This window comes from Macrobrachium nipponense, chromosome 11, assembly GCF_015104395.2.
Source record: "Macrobrachium nipponense isolate FS-2020 chromosome 11, ASM1510439v2, whole genome shotgun sequence".
Taxonomy (NCBI): domain Eukaryota; kingdom Metazoa; phylum Arthropoda; class Malacostraca; order Decapoda; family Palaemonidae; genus Macrobrachium; species Macrobrachium nipponense.
In genome coordinates, this window is record NC_061087.1 from 94812816 (window position 1) to 94836558 (window position 23743).

A 23743-nucleotide genomic window follows, 5' to 3' on the forward strand; every position below is an offset into this window, starting at 1 on the left:
AAGATAAGAAAATGATTCAGGGAGTAATGAAAGCGTAGGAATGACTGAATAAATAATAATAATAATAATATGAAACAAACTACTAATATTGACCATTTAATGAACGTTGGTATATACGTTCATGACGACGCAAATGAGATGAATGTAAATTATAGAACTAAAATTGTTCTGCTAAATTGTTCTTATGCAAAACATGAAAGTATATATATATATAATATATATATATATATATATATATATATATATATATATATATATATATATAGTATATATATATATATATATATATATAATATATATATAATATATATATATATATATATATATATATATATATATATATATCAAACGTACTAAGATGATTTTGAGCCCATTCATGACAAATGAATTCTTCGTGAGACTTACGACTACACTGTTTTTTTCCATCTGTCCATCCGTCTGTGGTGTTTTCGCATGGTAACACTGCATCCCGGGCTTTAGATAGTTACGCTATTTGCAAGTTTTAGGTAAATAAAAGGATATCTGGGTGTACATTTGCAACTGAAAAGTGTTTTAATAATTTACTGTATGCGAATTACACCGTTAATATTCGAAATAGGATATTATTATTATTGTTGAATGAAAGCTGACTGTAACTATCTAAAGCCCGGGACACAGTGTTACCATACGCATACACCACAGCCGGATGGACAAATGAAAAAAAAAAAACACAGAGTATACACTTTCTGCATCAAAACGACGAAAAAAAAAAAAAAAAAAAAAAAAACAAAAAAACGCAGCTGCACTATAAATCTGAACTTCGTAATTCACCCTACACTTGAATTCAAGAAAGGGGTAAGTGGTAAGGAAAAGCTAAACCTCGGAAGAGGCAGCTAATATCAACATCATAATTTCTGAGAAACGTTACTTACGTTTGGAAGCCGTTACTTTCCTCTGCGTTCCCCGAATATCTGTGATGCAGCTGTTTTATCTCTAGGGCAGCATCTGCATGAGGAGAACCCTGAGTATTTTGAATATATGTATATATATATATAACTTATATATATATATATATAATATTATATATATATATATATATAAATATATATAATATTATAATATATATATATTATATATATATATAGATATATTTATATATATAGATATATATATATATATATATATATATATATATATATATATATATATCTAGCGAATACCACGGGAAAATGATAGTCAGGAATCCAAGCGCTTTCGTCTTTATTCAGACATCGTCAAGGAGCTACTAAAGTACAATTGGAGAGGAAGGCCTCAGGTACAAACAAGATCAGGAATACCAGATGGTTAATTATCAAAAGGGTAAAAAATTAAAAGGGATAATCCCAGATTAACGGATATCACACAGTCACAAACTTAAACAGATTCTGACCCTAACCGAAATTACAAAGTATCTTTACAGTCCAAAACATGTAAAAACTGAATATATTAATTTTGTTGCTTATATTTATCTACAACTTTTTTCATTATGAAAGCATCAAGTTTAAATAAACCAAGACTTAAATTTAGAACATTTCTATTATTTGATTTGATAAAACAAGATTCAATGATATTCCTTTTAATTGTGTCATTGAATCTTGTTTTATCAAATCAAATAATAGAAATGTTCTAAATTTAAGTCTTGGTTTATTTAAACTTGATGCTTTCATAATGAAAAAAGTTGTAGATAAATATAAGCAACAAAATTAATATATTCAGTTTTTACATGTTTTGGACTGTAAAGATACTTTGTAATTTCGGTTAGGGTCAGAATCTGTTTAAGTTTGTGACCGTGTGATATCCGATAATCCTGGATTATCCCTTTTAATTTTTACCCTTTTGATAATTAACCATCTGGTATTCCTGATCTTGTTTGTACCTGAGGCCTTCCTCTCCAATTGTACTTTAGTAGCTCCTTGACGATGTCTGAATAAAGATGAAAGCGCTTGGATTCCTGACTATCATTTTCCCGTGGTATTCGCTTATTTATGAAGTCACGTGCATCTACTGTGATTTTTTAAGCACATATATATATATATATATATATATATATATATATATATATATATATATATATATATATAAGAACAACAAATTCCAACCCACTCCTTATTAGGTCGTCCTCCAGCTGTCATGAGCCACCATGACAGAGGAGGCAACCGAGAACCCTCACAAACCCAATATGCTAATGAGCAACATTACTCTCTTCCCCGGCGTTCCTTACGGAGTGAAGGGGAGCATCTCTCCGTGTTATGCAAATCGAAGGACAAAATACTGATTGGGCTGGCATACATGCAAATGAGGAAGGGTACGATTTAAGCATATTTTATTATTATTTTTTTTTTCTTTTTGCAAATTGTATTTATTCATAATGCTATTTCGCTTTTAAAGGGTCTCAGTGCATTCCTTTATTCGTCTAAAAATTTGGTTTAGTTTACTCTTTTTACGAATTATTTATACGGAATACTATTTAACTTTTTAAAGTTCTTGGTAGTTTGTTTGTTTGTATGGTGTTTTTTCGTTGCATGGAACCAGTGGTTATTCAGCAACGGGACCAACGGCTTTACGTGACTTCCGAACCACGTCGAGAGTGAAGTTCTTGGTAGTGCATTTCTTTACCATCTAAACTGACTTCAGTGTTTTTAAGCAGTTGGAGTGGTTGAACAGCTAGATAAAAAGAGATTACGAAAATAAACGAGACGAAGTACTACATGGGTCTAAAGGTGCAACTGAGACACTCAGTAATAGTTGGATAGCAAGATTGAAAAACAGAAGGAATGGAGGTTAAGTATTAGGCTAACAAGGCGTAACCCGACTTCCAGCTTACTTGTGATTTTCCCCTCACATGTAAGTTGTAAACATTATATACTCCTAACTTTTACCATAAAATAAAACCTGCTAAAATCTAGTCAAATAGAGCCTTGTTTCATTGACGAAAATTAAAATAAATATGCTATATTTTATTAGAAATAATTGTTCTGTACTGTTTAACATGCACATTACTTACTTTTCAATTTTCATTCTAATAAATAAATCATAAATATCCTACCCTAAAATTCCTGTATCTTTAACTGAGCGCAAAACACCTTCTTTCAGACCTTTTTAGGCTCTTCCATAAACCTTTTCTATCCCCCTCCCAACAAGACCAAGAACAAGTACAAGAACAAAAGGACGCTGCAAACACTTATTAATGCTTACAATGTACCACGAGAGGTGCACTGACCGCACAAACCCCTGCGAATTTCCATCTAAAAGAAAGTAGCCTATGTGGTGGTATATTTAATTAGCACCTGAAAACGTATTCAAATTGGACCTAAACAAATGAAGACGCATTAGATGATTAGTTTTGGATCTGAAATAAAGAAGGCTTCAGCTTGAACTCTTGGTTCTCCTCTAAAATTATATATATCTGACCATAAAGAATAATTCTGGCAAAAGGTGGCATCGTATGCAAACCCTCTCACAATGGGATACCTATGAAGCGTATACTCTGACTTCCCATTTGTCGAAATTTCTCTTAAAGCCAATGAAAACATTATTTAAAAAGGTTCAAAATAAAGTGGAAGTTTCTGGCAATCAGTGCATCGGTCGCCAGTTACGTTCAAGACAGTCGAAGTGTTATGTCATGTTGTTTACATACACTTAGTTACCTATTTCCATCTGTATTTGCCGATGTTTCTATTTACTGTTAATTTTTATCACCTTTGAGTTATCTTGTATTGTGAACACTTTAAAAATAACAGGAATCATTCGTTGAAGGCTACTGGTAAAATAGAAAAAAAAAAAAAAATGTGTCTGTCCCTAGTAACCGGTTCCAACACTACATAGGAACTGGAGAACTCTGGGAATTCGAATGAATACAAAGTGAATTTGCTTTTCTTCTCAGACTACTAACCGGTTCCTCAAAGGTTTGTTTACGTCTAAAAAGTTGTCCTACGTCCTCTTGCATTTTACGTAACTGATGACCACACCTACAACTATTTTCATATCTGCAACTTCAGTGATATTATATTAACATGTTTGCACCAACGATTTGGTTCTTTTAGATTAAAGACTTGTAAATAAATGTTTAATCCCATTATTTTTCATTGAAACTGAAGAGCATCTTGGTTTACTTAGAATTTTCAAATGCACATCTAATAAATATTTCAGTTTTTAAGAACTCTCAACCACGGACTCGATTTTTGCCAAGAAAAAAAAAATAATCTTCGATGTTTTAGCGAAAACTCTACGGAACTTACACCTATGAACCCAACAAAAGCTTACAGTCACCTACTGTTTGTGTTTCTACGTTGAAATTGTTGAATGGAACCAGTGGTTGTTCAAGAACGAGGCCAACGGCTTTACGTGCCTTCCGAACCACGTCGAGATTGAACTTCTATCACTAGAAATACACATCTACTGTGAAACATTACAGGGAGGTAAAAGGTGAATAAGAGCATAAGCTCTGAGACTTTTTTTTTTTAAGATAATATTTTTGCCGCCACAAAAGGCATACAAACCATAAGCAGCTCACTTTTACTGCGTATAGTGTAATTCTTTTTGCCTGAAGGAAAAAAAAAACAAATCCTTTCTATACACAATCATCCAAGCTGTACCACGACTTAAAACTAAATATCTTGCATGCAGACATTCAATTTCAAACACGTCAGGACTTAATCATCGGAAGCCGGTCAAATTCCAATATCACTACGCAGTAGAAGTAAGTTCTATATTATTCTCATTTTGTATCTGTAAAGGACATCAGAGGAAATTTCTTCTAAATCAACTAAGGTACAAAACTCTACGGGATTTAATCGGCAAGTTTCACCTGCAATAACCTTCACGAACTGGTATCCCACATGAAGCTGATAATAAAAATTTATTACTTGCGCTAAACAAGCATTGCGCTAATTTAAGAGATGGATGTTTGAAATTTTAAGCCAACGCCCAAGCACTGGGACAAAGGAGGTTAATCGGGGCGGTAAATTTCACGGTCAACTGCACCTACAAAAGATAGATCCTGTACATACACAGTATACCTGTTCTCTCCAGTCAACAAACACTTCGTAATCTACACTGTGCGTCATTTAATTGAGAACGAGTTTCTCACCCACGGGAATTTCAATCTAACATGGTAACTGAACCACTTCCCGAACAGTTTGTTTGTTTGTTTGTATGGTGGTTTTACATTGCATGGAACCAGTGGTTATTCAGCAATGGGACTTCCTGAATGGTGCTCACAGAGTTGTGCTTTGGCACCCTAAGCAGCTAAGCAAGGAACAGAGTCTATCCAAATATTGTAATGCTCAAACTCTAATCACCTATACTGAATGGCTTCACACGAGCACTTTCAAAGATGTTATTTTGAACATATATGTGATAACAAAATGCAGATTCATGGCAAGAGTGCTCAGGGATCATATTACATTTAATGAGGTAGCTAACTCAAGAAATGCCTAAAAGCTAGATAGATCTCAAAGATTATAATGGCTTGTGAAAAAGAGGAAAAGGAGCTGTCAGAAAATTAGACTTCGAAAGCATGGAATGGAGACCAGTAGGATGACCCAGAAAATCATTAGCGAGAGAGGGCGCAAAGGAAGTACCAAACCCATGGAGCATTCACGTCCATAGTGTTCAGGACTAGACTGGAGAGAACTCTACAAAACCTAACCACAATCAGAGACAATCTAGAGTAATAAGACCAACGATGATGGTATCGAATGGTTTTATCGTTAAGTGTTAACTGTACTACCTGTCACAATTCAAAAACACTAATTAGAATTATTCTTGTGTAACAATGAATCAAGTAAGGACCATGATAACTTTTTTTTATATAGACATTACCTAAAAATTCTGAAAACAGTAGTTACCTCGGTAAGGCAATTCTTTTTTTTTTTTTTTTTTTATAAAAAACACCCTGACACTGGTTTTAACAACTTAATTTATTACAACTGTATTTGATTCCTGAGGTTCAAAAAAAAAAAATGTAATGCTTATGTCAATGAAAAATGGCAGTTAGAGTGATTGGACAGCAGGTAAAGAGAGCCAGAAAATAAATGACAAAGTACAAACACCTACAGATGAAACTGGGAGTAAACCTCACAGTTGCAAACAATCTTCAGTAATGCTTACAGTACACTACACAAAGTGCACTGACAGCACTATCCCCTGAGGACACTACCTGTTAAAGTTAATTTGATAATATACTGTAACTGCTTCGGTGCAACTTTTATGCCCAAAACCCTTTCCTCATAGTCTATACTGAGATGGTTCAGGTACAGTGCATTTTATATGGTTAAATAACAGTATAGTGAAATAAACTTTTCTTAAAAGGTATTTTCTAATGAGACAGAAAACTAGCAACACAGCCCTCTGCATAAATGACCCAGATTGTACAGCTGGATGAATGGGATGCAACTGATTGTAGTTACAAGAAATAAAGGTACAGGCAGTCCCCGGGTTACGATGTTCCGAGGTTTCGCCGCTTGTCAATAGACGTTATTTTCAGGGTTACGACGCCTACAACGCTCATCTGGGAGATGAAATATGACACCAAAAATGCAAAATAATCAATATTTGAATTTTTTTTATGAAAAATGCCATAAGAATGCAGTTTACATAGTTTTCAATGCACCCAATCCATTAAAAGTAAGGTTTTCTTAGCGTTTTTGACGATGCTCCAGCTTATGACGATTTTCGGCTTATGACGCGTCTCAAGAATGGAACCCCCGTCGTAACCCGGGGACCGCCTGTACAGTGTACCGTAACTATATAAAGACAAGGGAACACACCAACTGATTAAAATGAGCTACTGAAAAAACCAAGTATGTAGTAAAGAAATAAACACCAAGTACAACACTATACAAATAAGATCTACAGATACAGACTACTGTAAATCTCGGATACATTATTACATGATTAGCAACACTAAAGTTCAAATAGCTTGTGAGAGAGGCTGCTTTGATAAAAAAAAAAATAGCTTTACAAATATACTAAACAAGGTTTACAGAAGTACCCTCCTCATGGCAATGGTTGCTGCATGAGATAAATTTTTCACATTCTACTTTATGAAACTGAACCATGGATGTGACCTTTCTTCTCTCACAGAAGTTGAAGGTTTCTCTTTTTCAGCATATCAACCACTTATGTTATATTTTACTGTATTATCCAAGTTATTCCACTTGGGTAAATTCTGTGAACAGAATTTATTCTTCCTAAATCTTCCATATTAATTATTTGTAAACCAAGTCACCTGCACCATCAAAAGTTTTAACAAAAGGAAGAATGTCCACACTTATTCACCTAAACACATTGATTTCCACATTTCCAGACAAACAGCAGGTATTGCTCACAAAAAAATATTATTAAGAAGATAATGAACCTTTCTCAACAATAGTTTTTTTAAATACTTATGTATACTACTTACAAAAGTTGCATGCACTGGATGACAAATCAAGAACAATCAACTACAAACAATGTCACTCAACCAAACACAAACCAAGCTACATTTGTATAACGCCAACAACTGTCATAATAACACTTAAAAAATTAGTAAGGCTGGATCGCGATAATGTATCCTCAAATTTTGCAACAGTTCAACATAATTCATATTGAAATCCACATGGAACATCAACTAAATTGTGGCACAAAATAGGTACTGCTGAAGGTTTTTTTGCAGTGTCCCTTTGGCCAGGAGTGCACAAATTTTACTGTCTTTACCCCATTTCAGTCAGTCTCCTGTCACCTGTCAAACTTACTTTCCTTTGTCATCTAGAACAAACTCAATGGTCTGTCTACAACTATTTGACAAAATAACACCTAATACCACTCTATATTCCCATATCTAAAAAAAATACAAAAATGAAATGTACCTGAAATGCTGCTGAACAGCTAACCTGAATTCTTTTGGAATTCGCCCATCTCAGGATGCTTTCTCTATTCAGATCACCTAATAAAGAAAATGCTTGTTAAATGATAAACCTATGACAGAATACCATTGCTTAAGAGTGCTCATTCTACCAAAACAAAGGTTATATCAAACACATTATATTTACTGTTTTGCCTAAGAAGTTAATATTTTATAGAAATAACTCAACCACAACCCTGAATAAAAATTCTTGGCTCTCACAAGCCTCTAACAATCAGTTCTATACTAGACATAAACATAATTATCATAGTCAGATGAGGTTCCTACTACATACCATTATTATTATCATGTAGTTCAACCAGAACACAAGTTATAAAAAACTCAATTCCTTTATGACAATTGTCAAAATATAAGAAAAATCAGCAGTTTAAAGTAGTACCACGTCATAACACATTTTGGGGGTCTGGCTCTCTGATAACTAACAAAGTTTAAGTAACAAAGATCCTACATTATAGCCTGCTCTAGAATATCTTCTATACTATACGTATATACAGCTAACAGCAGTTCCACATACTGTAGTTCCTAACCTAAAGCCACCTGTACTTGTACTTTACATTAATCATTCCATCTAAAAAGGAAGCATAGCAAATAATTGTCATTATAAGGGTACCTAGGTTATAAGTACAAAAGTTTGCTAGGTTGAGGTGTTACTATTATATTCTAACAGTATTAACTTGAAGAAACCAAAGTCACATTTCTATATTCACAGAGCTCATCAAAATGATTTCTTCATAAACAAGAGAACCAAAGATATTTGACAGCTTTCAGAGGGAACAGAGTAGCTGAAAATATTACAAAAAAGCAGCCAAGATTGAAAGGGCTACAGAGTGAACCTCTGATACCAGGACAATGAATTACCAAGGCACTTTAAGCTACTTTATTCTTTTGAAGGTTATTTGTAAGTCCATATACCGTTGCCTTGCTCCATATGTATTTAATACTGTGTAGGGATATTACCCGAAATATGTCTACTGCAAAGCACTGAAACCAGAAAAAAAGGATCTGAGCAATGTCCCTTTGGACCCTGCCTTGCCTTACGTACTTGTCATCTACTCTTCGGTATCTTCCCTCAAAATCATTCACCTTCTATCTCACATGCAAATGTTCACTACATAAATGAAAAAAGTCTAGTTAAACTACTTTGTAAATATATCAAACACAATATAAACTATAATGCAATGAATATGTGCTCGTGCTGAATAATGATAACTGCCCGAGACCCCGTGAAATTAAACATTTTCTGTGTGGGCTGATTAAACTACAAAATATTGTAGAGTAACACTGATACAAAATAATGACTCAACTATGGAAAGAATACAAAATAATGGTGATAAATTAAATATATAATACATATACTATATATAAACTATATGTATAAATGGAATAAATGAAATCACATACGACTCAACAACAGCTCCTTTAATGAAAAATCATCAGCATTTTGTGAAATATAGTACAATCAAAAATAAAGTCAAGCACCTGTTATAAAACCAATGTCATAATCAGTAAGGAGAAAAGGCCGTTCAACAGATGATATTTATAGTATTCTGATCGAAGCAAAGGGGACAACCTCAGGAACTGCTACTGGGCGATTGTCATCACCGAGGGCAATGCTCTCACTCTTCACCTATAATACAAAAATAACAGCATGAAAACATGAACAACTTACATACACAGTATTAAATTCATCTACTGTACGTCTCTTGCCAAAAAACTTTAATAATTAATGGCAGACAAATTATGATTGCACACCTTATATAAAAACATAAATCTATAACTGTACTTGGAAAATGTACTTAATAATCAATTTAAAATATTGACTTTGATCTGGAATGAATTCCTGTTTAACATCTGGACTATACAATGGATTTCCAAAGTGATTCTTCAAAGCATCAGAAATAAAACTTCTACATTTATAAGTTACAATTATTAAATGCATTAAGTTTAAATTTATACTAAAGGCAATTTTCTAAATCACAACATTTAAGCGAAAACATGAATTTTGACAGATACAAACTGATTTATTAGGAGTTGTGTTAGAAATAGAAGAGAAAAACCAAAACAGGAAGAACATATACTACAATAGAAAATACTGTACAATCAACTACAAACAAGTATGGCCTACAACAAAATCAAGACCAGAAGGAGATATCTTTTTAACTATCCACTCACCTGACTTTCCTATCTTATCATTATTTATGGGAGTCAATTTCATGACGAAATCAGAAAGATTGCATGATAGCAGAGGAATTATTTTGTTATACAATTTAATAAAATATAAAATAATCATTCACTAATCATTAGGAATTTTAAAAGTACAGTTAACATGACCAATTATATGCTTATTTGTTGACAAGTGATGACCGCACTCCCCATTGTACAGTGCTACAATTTTCATCAGACTTTCAAATTCTTATGCAAGACTTCCATTAACTGGCATAAGCTGCCAAAATGATTTCATATATACATGTATTCTAAAATGTAAAACATTACTTTTGGAGTGTCAGCAAAGATGACTACCAGGTCAACAGACTTTTCTTCCGTAAAAATATGATTTTAAAAAACAGAATCTGCTGCTTTACATAAAACTGAAACAACTTGCCTTGGGTGCCAGTGCATCTTTCATACTGAAGTAACAAGAAGAAATCAGTAGTAGTACTGAAGAAAGTAACCAAGCGAGACATTTCACACAGCAATGTTCTGCTTGGGAAGTTAATTCAGCTAGAATACAATAGACCATCAACAAACATATTCACATAAAAAGGCAATTTAGCCAAATAGACAAAATTCTCAACTTACAAATCTGGCCCACAAGCTCTTCTTTAAAACCAAGTACTTATAGCAATTTGAAAACCTGAAAAAGCTGAACATCAATTCTGATGAAACTTCCTCTTCTAACTATTCAGATTGAAGTAAAAATGGGAGCTTGTTTTGTACTGCCTTTTACTTACAATTATGCATAGAACAGAATGCAATTTAGAATTTAAGCCACCACTAAGTCCAAGTGCTAGGGCCAATGAGGTCATTCAGTGCTGAAATGGAAATCTACAGTAAAAAAAAGGTTTGAAAGGTGTAATAGAAGGAAAACCTTGCTGTTGCACATGTATCAATTGTTAGGAGAGGGTGCAAAGTACGACTGAAGAAAAGGAATATGAACGGAGGTAGTACAGTAAAAGGAATGAAAAACATTACAGCTAGGGACCAAAGGGATGCTGTGAAGAACCTAAAAAAATCCATACTTTGCACTGTGTGAGGTGCACTGACAGCACTACCGACCTACAAAAGCAATTACATGTAGGAATTGGCATTTAGCCATCACAGTACGTACTAAACATGTCCAGATCCCATTTCACAGATTGTTATTATAGAGTTGTATTTTGTAACACAAATTTACAAAGATAAATTTTCAGTTGAGTGTAAACTGGGTGTAAATTGGCAAAGATAAAATTACTGAATATTTGGATGGAAAAATGAACTAGTGTATAAATGACCTTCAGTATACTCTGCCTAGTCTATTCCCAACTGGCAATAATTCAATTCCACACACTTCTACTTTTTCTTGCTGTTAGCTCTTAATCTCAAGTCGATTTTTCCCAATCTTTTATAATATACGTACTTACATTTAGAGCCTCATCTTTCTTCTCCATCTTCAGGAGCACTGAATTTCAAGCAACTCACTTTGGGCACACAGGAGCCCTTGCCCTGTTTTTATCATAAAATCTATTTATCCTCCTCTTATTGGACCAATTCATAAAAACACATTTGTTACCTCTTCCCTCTTTTACTCTGTGGGTATTGGGCATCCCCAGACTACAGTTCATAGACTTCATTCCTTCTACTGTCGAGCTTTGAAATCTATTCCTGCTTTCCTTTTTCCTGATCCTAAACCTTTCATTCTTTGATAGGCAGTTTTATAATGTCTTTATGGTTAAGCCCTGATATTTTTCATTATTCCTCTTTTCCACAGGACTCATTATATAGCAAAGCAATTTATTGTCCTTTTCACACACTAGGGGCACCTATGCGCAACTAGTTTACACCTCTGAAGACATGATTAGTCTTCCTTCAGGAAACGGCAATCCAGGAAAGTTGATTTCTTTAATGAGTCGAGTTGAATATAAAATTTAGGGCAACGGCCAAGCACTGGGACCTATGAGGTCATTCAGCACTGAAAATGAAAATGACATTAAAAGGTTTGAAAGGTGTAACAGGAGATAAAACTCGCAGTTGCACCATGAATCAAGTGTTAGGAGAGGGTGGAAAGTAAGATGAAGAGAATATGAGAGGAGGTACAGTAAAAGGAACAAAAGTGGTAGTAGCTGTAAAGAACCTTAAGTAATGCTTACAGTGCACAGCATGAGGTCCACTGATGGCACTACCCCCTACGGAGCTCTTTCTTGAATTGCATTAACCTCTGTTACTAAGTGCTGATGTGCTAAGGCACTAATTGCCACCATGAGAAACTATAAACCCTCTTGCTGGCCAGTCCATGATTAGCAGAGTAATTATTATAATGTGACAAGATTTTTTTTTTTTTTGTCATACATGCCAAGTACTGGGGCAACGAAGGCCATTCAGCGCTGAACCAGAAATGGATTGTGACAAAGACTGAAAGGTTTTTAGTTTGTTTGTTTGTATGGTGTTTTTACGTTGCATGGAACCAGTGGTTATTCAGCAATGGGACCAACGGCTTTACGTGACTTACGAACCATGTCGAGAGTGAACTTCTATCACCAGAAATACACATTCCTCGCTCCTCAATGGAATGGCCGAGAATCGAAACTGCGACCACCGAGGTAGGACGCCAACACCATACCAAACACGCCACTGAGGCGCTAAAGACTGAAAGGTGTAACACGAGGAAAACCTTGCAGTTGCACAATGAATTGTTACGAGAGGGTGGACAGTAAGGTGGAAGAAAGACAATATGAATGGAGATACAGTAAAAGGAATGAAAGGGGGTTGCAGCTTGGGGCCGAAGGGACACTGCAAAGAACCTCAAGTAATGCCTATATATTGCACCGCATGAGGTGCACTGACGGCACTAACCCCCTTCGGGGATGACTCAAAAAGAATCAACCCATCAGTTAGACCAAAAGGATATCACATCACCAAAAAACCAAGCAATCAATCAGTAAGTAGAAAAACTAATTTTTAAAATCAAATTCCAAGAGGAAGAATAGATATCCACGTAAGGAGACACCTTAATATGTTACCTCTGTATGAACTGCCAATAAACACCAGGGTAAGGCAGTGTTACATGAAGCAGCAATTCAATTTTACTCGGGAAGTCAGTTTACATGCTTTCCAGATACGCAGCTCAAACAACTCAAATATCAGTGTGTTATGCTTGAAGAAATGCAAACATTTAATGTTATTTTGCTGATATAAAGAAATGATAGGTTTTGAACATTATTTACAATTTCAACATTGAAATATAATCAGTTCTAGCCAGTGCTCAGCTTTTGTTACCAGTGATTTCTTAATTCTACAAATTAGTCTAAGCAAAAGCGTTTGCTTCAATAAAACTTCTTGAGATTACATTTCTATGCTCACAATAAAGATACTTTTCAGCATATTACACACTATGTTGTACAGCTGCACAAAAAGGTACGCATACTAAGAGTGGTGGGAAGAGTATTCAAGTTATAAAATTGAAAAAATATGAAAATTTTAATCGATATATAACAGATCATACCTAAATCTGATTGAATTTCAAGTAAAACTTATATAATAGAAAGATATAAAGATTAGTAAACTTCATGCAATCATCCAAAAATACAATATTACTAGGTTAGGAATATTACTTCTTTGTTTGCTAGAATGAACAGATGCTCAAACAAATACACAATTGTGTACTGAAGAAAGAGAGTCAGAAATACCTTCGTCACTTAAAAAAGATGTTAGACTGAATACACAGGACAAGGATATTAGTAAATCAGCTAAGCAGAAAAATTGTTAACCCTACAATCTTGTTCTTGTCTTCAATTTTACAGCCTCTGATAGAGTTAAGGACACCCTTCCATTACATTTTAATCATGCATGCAAAGCAGACTGCAAGGTATAAATGGAAATGACCATTAAATAATTTAATACAAAATACTGTACAGTGCTACATCTATCATAACTTTCTTTGTATATAGTTTTAATACAACTTGGGCTCGTGATTGTATCGCACTGGAGGGATGTACATTTGCCTCTCTATCAGAATGACAACTGCAAAGCCTCTAACCTTTTCCTTTTACACTCCTAACCTTCCCTTCCTCTTTACTGTCACAGTCGAGCAATGATCTCCCTACCATGTAAGTAAAAATCATATTAAACTTTCCTAAGTATCAACAAAAGTAAAATCTAACTGAAGTATGACCTACTGCACTTCTACAATAATAACAGTCTTCCATTTTGATACAAGTATGTTTTACATAAAATGCGAGACAATACTTAACCTGTTACATTTACTACAAGGGAATAAGTAATATCAAGTTAGAAAATAAACAATCTAAATGAAGTCTAACGATGAACTCATAAGGAGGACATTCAAGAACATAGTATGCAGTACGTATATCCTTCCCTCTTTCACACAGATACACCCCTTAAGAGAGAGATTGGGATGTTCAAAATGGTACAAAATCGAACAGCATTTTCAAAGAATGACATCCTCTATGAACATCAAACCTAGAAACAAAGCAATGTTTGGTCCTAGAAACTGGAAGGTAACTCCTAACCAGATACTCTTTAAAAGTGCCAGTTCCTTTTTCAAAGGCCTTCTACAGTTCCTTGGGTACAAGTCTTCACATCATGTACACAAATCAACTCTTTGGGACAAGCACACACTGTGCATCCAGTAAAATCTTTTCTGGAGGAATCAGACCCTCGTCCACGAATCACAAGGGGGTTTCAATAAAACTACTGGTTTAGGGGATGATTCCAAAACAAGATTCATCATGTACATATATTTTTGTAACAGGAAAAGACAAGTTGCAAGAGGCTATTGCAAGCTACAAATTTTCCAAACAAGATATAGAACCTAACTGCAAGAACATACACTTCTACTGAACAAATGATATCAAGTGAGAAACATCTTTACCCCATCTACAATTTCCATTTACTTCAAATTCAAGAACAACCTTAAAACAGCTAATTCCCAATATATAAGGCGAGCATACTGTAAGCAGAGAACAGGAACCAGCCTTTAAACTTACATAGCTAAAACTCTTATAAAAATAAGCGTTTTCTTTCAAGAGGCTTGCTTACCCTCACCGTCCCCTTGCTTCTCATTGTCTTCATCCTCAGATTCAAAGGTGTTATCTGGGATGTCATACAGACGAATCATTGCCTGTGTGGAAAAACTTCATTAGAAACAAATTTGCTGAAAACTATAACTTACTTAAGAGTAATATTTTCATACAGGCCTTATGCAAATGCCAATGCAACTAAACACGAGACCAATAATGGCTAAAAATATCACTAACACGCACACAATACTTTGCAAAAAAGAAAATAACAGGAATTATAAACAAAAAAGTTTGGCATAAATTCACCTGCTAGGAAAATAAAAAACTGGTTTTTAAATAAGAAGTCTAATAAAATGAAGTGGTTATTTCCCATGATTTTTTTTTTATTAATGAAGGAAATATAAAATGAGTTGAAATCACTATAAAATCATCATTAAAACTCACCTTATTTGGATCTTTCATGATGAGGTACTTGCCATCTGGAAGCTTCATACAAATGTCTATGATGCATCTCAATATTCCCCAAGCATTATCCATGCTTAAATTAATCTGGTTGGCAAACTCCATTGGTTTAAACTGTTGAGTTCCAAGAATCATGTGCTTTGTGGAATCACGGACATTCATACGTGAGACATAGCTAGAAAAGACAGAATGAAAAATTATGCAGTCTTCGTATAATTACTTACATCGAGTTCTGACTTCCTGTCTTCCTTGCATGAGAAAATTACTTCTATTCCTCTCCAATAAATATATAAATGTCCATTTACGTAACGTTATTAATCTGAACCTCCAAAACTTTACCAATATGGGTACAAATACCTTACACTCGAGGTTATTTCAGGCCACAATGTTATGAGATTATAAAGAAAATTGTTTTCAGCTACAAAATTTAGTAATTCTATTTTTCCACAAGAGTAGCACAATGACAACAAAGCATAAATGACATAAACTTAACAATATGACAAGCATCACTCCAAAATAAACCTGTTAGATAAAAATCCTTGAAAGACTAATGGTACAAGTTAAACTTAAAAGTTGAACAATTGTATTTAAAACATAACAAAAACACAAACATAGGCATACATAGAGCATAAGGCTGTTGCAATGGAGAAAAAAAAAAAAAAAAAAAAAAAAAAAAAAAAAAACATACACAACTTACCCAAATTTAATTTGGTCAGAACCAGCCAAAATGGCCTGTACAGTCCACTTGGCTAGCTTACAAGCATTGTTTTTCAGTTCATTGGCCAAAACAGCACCCCTCTGTGTGTCTAGCTTCTGGCGCCAGTCAACTCCTCCAGAATACTTTGAATCCCATTCATTAAGTGCCTAAAATGAAAAAAAAAAAATTCTCCCTTGTGACCTTTAAAAATCTTACCAAAAAACCATATGTTAATATAATTCTGGACCTATAACCAACTCAAAGAACCCTTCTGGGGCTCTTTTACAAAACAATCATAAATTTTACCAAGTTATACGTACATGTATTTTATAATAAATAAATATATTTCAGTTTGTAAAATTATAATTACAGCTCATACAATATCAAAACAGTTAAGAACCAAAATCAGTAACAAATTCTGAGCATATTTGTTGTAATATATTTAAGTAAATTTACTTAGATCGAAGATGCAGTAACTTTTTTAATATTTCTTTGCATTTTTCTCAGCAAAATTACAATTATAACTGTCATACTACCATAAAAGATGATTAAAACCAACAGCAACCATAGGGGACATTATGAGCAAATATATAATACGACGTCATGGTAGAGAGAGAGGAGGTACTTAACCCCCTGAAGTCCAGATCACAACTAGCTCATGAGCTGCCTGCCTCTTGATTTTACCCAATCTAAAGTTGCCAATAGTAAATTTACATGCTATAGAAGTAATGGAAACTTTCCTGCTTGATTCCTTCAAATCAATGGCACACAATATTCATTCTCACTATGAGTGGATCCGTCCACCACCCAAAACCTGTTATTGCTACTCATTCGGGGGATCCATCCACTTAGGGTTTTCTTCTGCTGATCCAATTTAAACCTTACATTCAAAATAACAAATAAAAAAAAATTGTATTTTTATTAACTTACAAACCTGCGCTTTCATGTATGAAGTTAACCTAGTTTATAAAAACAGAATGTTCACAAGGTCGCACTTTCATATATGTGAAGGAGAAAGTTTACTGACATGCTAACAGAAAACATTTCATTTCAGGCAAATGGGAAGAAAGGTTATTTACTCATTACTCATTGACAACATAAATGTGGATCATGTGAGACAACATTCTCCATATTTTTGTATGTCTGTGCTTCACAATTAAATAAAAAAACCAAAATTTACATTAATTCTAATTAGTGCCATCTCTACATTACCTATAAAGAACAGAAGACCATTGGGGCATGATATTTGAATAAATATAAACTATCAGTCTTCAGTCTCCATGCATTTATCTATGTACTGTATTTATAGAAAAATTATATTTTTATAATAAAATAAGGTTTTGTATATATGTAATAATTACATTATTATATAATTTACAAGGTCTGTAAATATAAACCAATGACCTGGGGTCATGGCATTAGGAGGGTTCTACGTGACCAAAGCAGACCTAGATTACGCTATGCGCTGTCTGCAGTAGCCTGATCTAGCTCTAAGCTTTGTCAACATTTTTATGTTATGATAACTTTGCACAACAACTTCCATGGGAAGCGGTTGACCTGTTAACCTACGCCGGAAACTTGTAACTTCCGAGCCGGCGAACTACGTATGTGTTTTTATATGAATTGCTGAGATAGCTAATGTTCCGCTATCGACGCGATGCTTTAGAATGGCAGTTCCACGCCAACAATCAAACATATCGGTCGTCCGACCGAGCTGCATCTCCTAGTATGGAGTTACAGAATAAAGTTGTTATCTTGTCAAACTTGACTGTTTGAATCATCTCCTCTAGTCACAGAAGAACCTCTCTACTAAGATATCCAAGGGAGATGAGAGGAACCAAAAATTACTTACGAATGACAGTCGTAAGGAAAGAACAAAAAAGTCTATCGCCAAGCGATAAGACATTAGAAGTGGTGGCAGCGTATAAACGAAGAACATAATTAACAAGACCCATATCAGCCGACCGAAGGTCTACAAGAACTAACTTCCACCTTCAACATCAAACGAAACAGAGGAAACGGGATCTTCAATCAACGCAACAGTTTATGAAGACGCAACTATGTCCTTCATCGAGAGGAATACAAGCATTTAACACTGACGTTTGAGCAACTGTTGTCACTTATCTTCGAGAATCTTACACCGGACGAGAGCAGCATTTGAACATCAAACGGAAAAAGAATAAAACAAACACAGGGAACATCACCCGTTCACGAGCAAGGACGCAGAGTGTACAGCTATACGCAGTAGTGCAAGGACGGAGGCTGTGACGTCATCAATCTTGGACTTCCCAGCGCATCGTGCACCGAGAGAAGGCCGTGACGTCATCACGACTTCCGACGCGAGACGTGGACAGGAACTGAGACGTCATCCCATGTCAACAATCCTTCGCAATATAATCTGGAGCTAAGTACCATTTTTATCTATTCAGGTCTTTTCCTCAGTGAAGTGTTGTTCATCAAGAGTCGATCGTCCAGTATTCTGGGGGTGAGTTGTTCGCCATATTAATCTTCCTTCATTACAGAACCAATCTTCAACTACGAGGTTCTCGCCCGCAGATTAATTTTTTTTTCTTTTCTCGTTGTCACTAACCGTTTCTTGCAGGAATTCTCCGTATAATATTTGATCATATTGTCTGTATTTTTGTATCTTTTGGGGGATTTTCCTATTATTATAACACACTTATACAGTACATTGCTTATGCGTTTACGTAGTGGTCGAGTGTACTCTTATAGATATTTTGATAGGATTGCAAGGAATAGAAGTGATAAGAAAAAAGTGAAAGCCGAAATGGCAACCACTCCGGCTGGCAACCCCAACGTGGTGACTCTCGTTAGCGCGAGGTCAGCGATTGTCCCTTTTCAAGGGCGGGTCAATGGGTTCCTGCCTCAAAATGTTGAGGCATGGATCTCATCTGTAGACGCTCATTTAAATGCAAAAAGCATCACAGACCCAGCAGTACAATTACAGGAGGCCAAGAGCTTCGTTGACTTTGCGAAAGGCGACGCAAGTGCGTATCTAAGGGGGGTTTCTTTCCAAGAGGCGCTTACATGGGACGTGTTCAAAATTAGATTACGTGCCGTGTATGGGGGTGAAGAGGCTTTAGATGTAGTATTGGCATTGAGAAATATCCTTAACCAAGCCTCCATGACTCAGCTCAAGTGTTGTCGAGCGGGCGGCGCTAATTGCCGACCGGCTAAATGAATATCAGGATAGTTTAAGTAACTCGGGTGGGTTGCGGGTGCTAAAATCAAAGTGAAAGATTTTATCCGTTTGATCTACCTTAACGTCTATCACTGTAATGTTGCCTGAAGCGTTAGTACGGTGTTTTGATAAAAAATTGCAGCCCGACAGTACGGAATTAGATGTGTATAAACAAATCAAAAACACATGTCTAAATGTACCGACCTAGATCCTTCGCTCATTCAAGTTTTTGCAAAAAAATGAGAACAAGCCACAACAAGTAAATGTGGTACATAATAATAATCAAGTTGCAGGGATGGTTTGTTATAACTGTAAACGACCAGGTCACATGATTTCAGACTGTCGGACGCGTTTTTGCAATACACAATAGTTCAACTCATTCATATAACCGTTGCTACTCGAGGAAATCAACAGCAAAATGCTACAAACACGCAACCAGTTGCTAGTGCAAATAAAAAGAAGGGTCCTCAGTACTATAAGAAGAAACAACCAAACGGAAATTCTGCACAACAGCAGAAACAAACAAACATCGTGCTTCAGGTACCTCTGTTCCTGGGCCGTCTAGCCAGAACTCGCAAGGGCAAGCGAATTTTCAGGGTGTGATAAACAAAACAAATACCACGTAGTTCACTCCAAGGGGGGAGAGGGCGATGTTGGGTCATCAATATCAACATCTTTTGTATCAAATAATCAGTTTAATCATTTATCAGATCATTGTGAGACAATTGATTTTCCTATGAAACACACGGCCGAATCAAAAAAATCTGTGCAGGTTCCCGTAGATTTGCAACAAATTCATGCAAGGATTAGTCAAAACGAGTTGCGACCAACCTTACATGCAGTAAATTTGGACCATAAGTCATTCACTTTGTTCTTTGATTCTGGTAGTCCACGTAATATAATGGATTTAAGGACTCATCATTTACTCTTTTCAAATTTCCCTATAGAAAAGTCCGGAATAAGGCTCTCAGGCATTGGGAATAATGAATTAAATGTTGTGGGCGTAACTCAATGTACAGTACAAGGTCGGTAAGCGCACGTTTGCTGATACCTTTGTCGTTGTACAAAACATTAATGTGTATCCCGCAGTAATTATCGGATACCCGTCTATGGGCACTCAAAATATTATCTTAGCACCTGCAAAACACGGCGTGTATATCAAAGGGAAATTCTATAGGTCTTCTAATACCCTAAAATCAGTTTTAGATAATAAAGAGACAGGCAGAGTTGTCACTTACATTACGGAACCAATCACCTGTCTCATGAACCAAGAAATAATACAGGCAACCCAACAGAACTCTCGCTCACCCGTATATCAGCTTGCACGCAAACTCTCGAGCCTAACGTAACTTCAAATATATTAGTGCGTGTAAAAAGAACCTTGCCAGGATCTGAAACATTAATCCTTTCCGAAACTCTGAAAACACACGGATTATACCGTCACACAAGCCGTTTATACAGTCGGCTCACAACAACAATGTAACATCGAAGTCTGTAATCATTTGAAATACCACTTTAGTAATCCACAAAAATCAACATATCTTGGATGCCGAAGTTTATAAACATCGCATTCTTACCGTAGCTGAGATAAATCACGCTCAATCAGTCGCGGATGAAACCCTTTTGCAATCTATAAAGAACAAAATCAATAAGGACATTCAAGAAGAAGAAATTCAGCAGAAATTTTTGAATCTGTTAACCAAATATCATGATGTTTTTTCCACTACGGATGGAACCTTAGGAAAAACGGATGTCATCGAGCATCAAATCAGGCTCAAGGACAAACAGGAAAGTAATCTATGTACCTTCGTACCGACTTCCTATGAAATTTCAGAATGAGATAACAGAGGAAGTAGGTAAAATGTTAAAGGGGAAGGAGTCATTAGGAAATCAAAACAGCCCTTATAATTTTAAGTTTAATGTAGTACCGAAAAAAGATCGAACTGGCGGATATGCATAGATTTTCGTCGTTTAAATGAAGAAACAATCCCTGACAGATTCCAGTACCATGTACCGATGATATCCTATCTTTACTAGGCCAGAATAAATATTTCACAAGCCTAGATTTACTAAAAGGATTTCATCAGATTCCGATGGAAACAAGAGAGTATCCCATACACTGCCTTCAGCACAGCCAGGGGACATTATGAATTTTTGCGTATGCCTTTTGGTTTACGTTGTGCTCCTATCACTTTTACTCGTATGATAAACGTCGTGTTTGGAGACTTGTTGGGAGATATCCTACATGCCTACATGGATGACTTAGTAATCTTTTCCGCACACATTAGAAGAGCATTTACGTAAATTGGAGTTAGTGTTACAAAGGTTAAGGCAGCATAATTTAAGGGTAAAGATAAGTAAGTTGTGAATTTTTTAAAACAGAACTAGTCTATCTAGGTTTCACGGTTTCTAGTGAAGGTCTTAAAGTCGTCCACAGATAAGGTGTCGGCTATCCGTAACTTTTCCGATACCTACTAACGTCAAGGGAATACAGCAATTTTTAGGATGCAGCGGTTACTATCGCCGCTTCATCCGCAAACTACTCAATCATAGCCGCTCCCCTAACCGATCTTATAAAAAAGGGCGTAGATTTCGTATGGTCTGAAATTCATCAACAGGCGTTCGATAAATTGAAAGATGAACTGTGTAGTTCTCCTATCTTGAAATTTCCTGACTTCGGTAAGGAATTTTTCATAGCAACAGACGCCTCAGACCTAGGAGTAGGTGGGGTATTGCTTCAACAATATGATAAGACAGTTTTTCCCTATAGCTTTTTATTCACGTAAACTGAGACCTTCCGAAAGTAAATATGCAGTAATAGACAAGGAAGGGCTCGCTATTGTTAATTCACTCGTGCACTTTAAAATTCATAATATACGGTTATCCCGTCAAGGTCTTACTGATCATAAGCCCCTAACCGACTTCTTTAAAGGCTTTAGTCACAGCCCCAAGCGAACTCGGTGGCACATGATCATTCAGGACTTTGGCGCGAGGATCGGGTATTTACCTGGGAAAGCAAATATCATTGCTGACGCATTATCACGCAACCCCTCTTCATCTTGTACCGAGCCATTAGCTGAATTAATAGATATCTCAACCTCCATGCCCGTTGTTAAAACTATATCTGAACAGGAAGATCTGGGCTGGAGTGCTGAACTATTACAGACGGAACAAAGAAAAGATCCGCAAATAGAAAAAATCATCATTGCGTTAAACGGAAATCCGAAGGAAAAAGAATACCTAAAGTATAAGCAGCAGAATTATACCCTACAGGACGATATCCTGTGTAGATCCGTGACGAGGAAAACCCGCAACACACCGCAGTTGAATAACAACCAGGTGGTGGTGCCTATCTCACTCATACCCACTGTCTTAAAGTGGTTGCATGAAAATCCACTGCATGGACACCCGGGTTATACCTTGATGTCACAGAAAGCCAAATCCTTATTTTATTGGCATACGATGCTTAGAGATATAAAAAAGCACATAGCAAATTGTCGCACTTGTCAAGAATACAAAGGGCACACGAAGACACCTGTCGCCTAGGGGCTTACCCCGTGCCAAATCAACCCTTTGAAAGAGTACATTTAGATTTATTAACAGGATTTTACGAGTCAGACAGAGGAAATAAGCACCTCCTAGTAATTATAGACGCTTTGACTCGATATACAGAACTTATAGCGCTTAAAACAAAAACCGCGGTCGAGTGCGCTAGGAAGTTTTACGAGTGCCTACATTTGTAAACATGGAATTCCACACATCATTATCTCAGACTCGGGCGGGGAGTTCAATAATCATTTCCTTAACTCCTTGTGCGAATTCCTTAGTATAAAGAAAATCAATACCATGATCTATCACCCAGAGTCTAATGGGCTAGTGGAAAGGGCAAATCTCCGTAAATTTTTTAAACATTTTAAGGGTCACCCTAGGGGGGGCAGATCCCAACTGGGACATTGCCATACCTGCGGTGCTAAGCACACTTAATCACTCGTATCATGTGTCTATTAAAATGACACCGCACGAGGCACTGTACGATATCCCGGCCCGAACGCCTTTCCACATCTTAAAGCCTACAACTAATTTATCAAATCCTCTAAAGGATGTTATGGATGTAAGCATAAGTCGATATAATATAATTCGTAAGAATTTAGAAGAAGCACAGATCATAATGAAAAAAAATCATGATAAAATAGCTAAGCCAACTAGAACATATGCCGTGGGCG

The 23743-nt window shown here is 35.8% G+C and overlaps 1 protein-coding gene across 2 annotated transcripts in view; it reads right to left on the reverse strand.

Annotated features, from left to right (window-relative positions):
- Window positions 1-9326: 9326 nt before the first annotated feature.
- LOC135207491 (eukaryotic translation initiation factor 3 subunit D-like) overlaps window positions 9327-23743 on the reverse strand; it is a 62525-nt gene continuing 48108 nt past the window's right edge. Inside the window, exons 9-12 of one of the 2 annotated variants that reach the window (XM_064239308.1) lie at window positions 16319-16485; window positions 15604-15796; window positions 15179-15260; window positions 9327-9551 (exon numbers count right to left, since the gene is read on the reverse strand). In XM_064239308.1, the coding sequence (XP_064095378.1) occupies window positions 9541-9551; window positions 15179-15260; window positions 15604-15796; window positions 16319-16485 (453 nt within the window). In that variant the 3' untranslated portion in view covers window positions 9327-9540. Of the gene's footprint in view, window positions 9552-15126; window positions 15261-15603; window positions 15797-16318; window positions 16486-23743 lie in introns of both variants that reach the window. The other variant, XM_064239299.1, reaches the window with a different exon arrangement.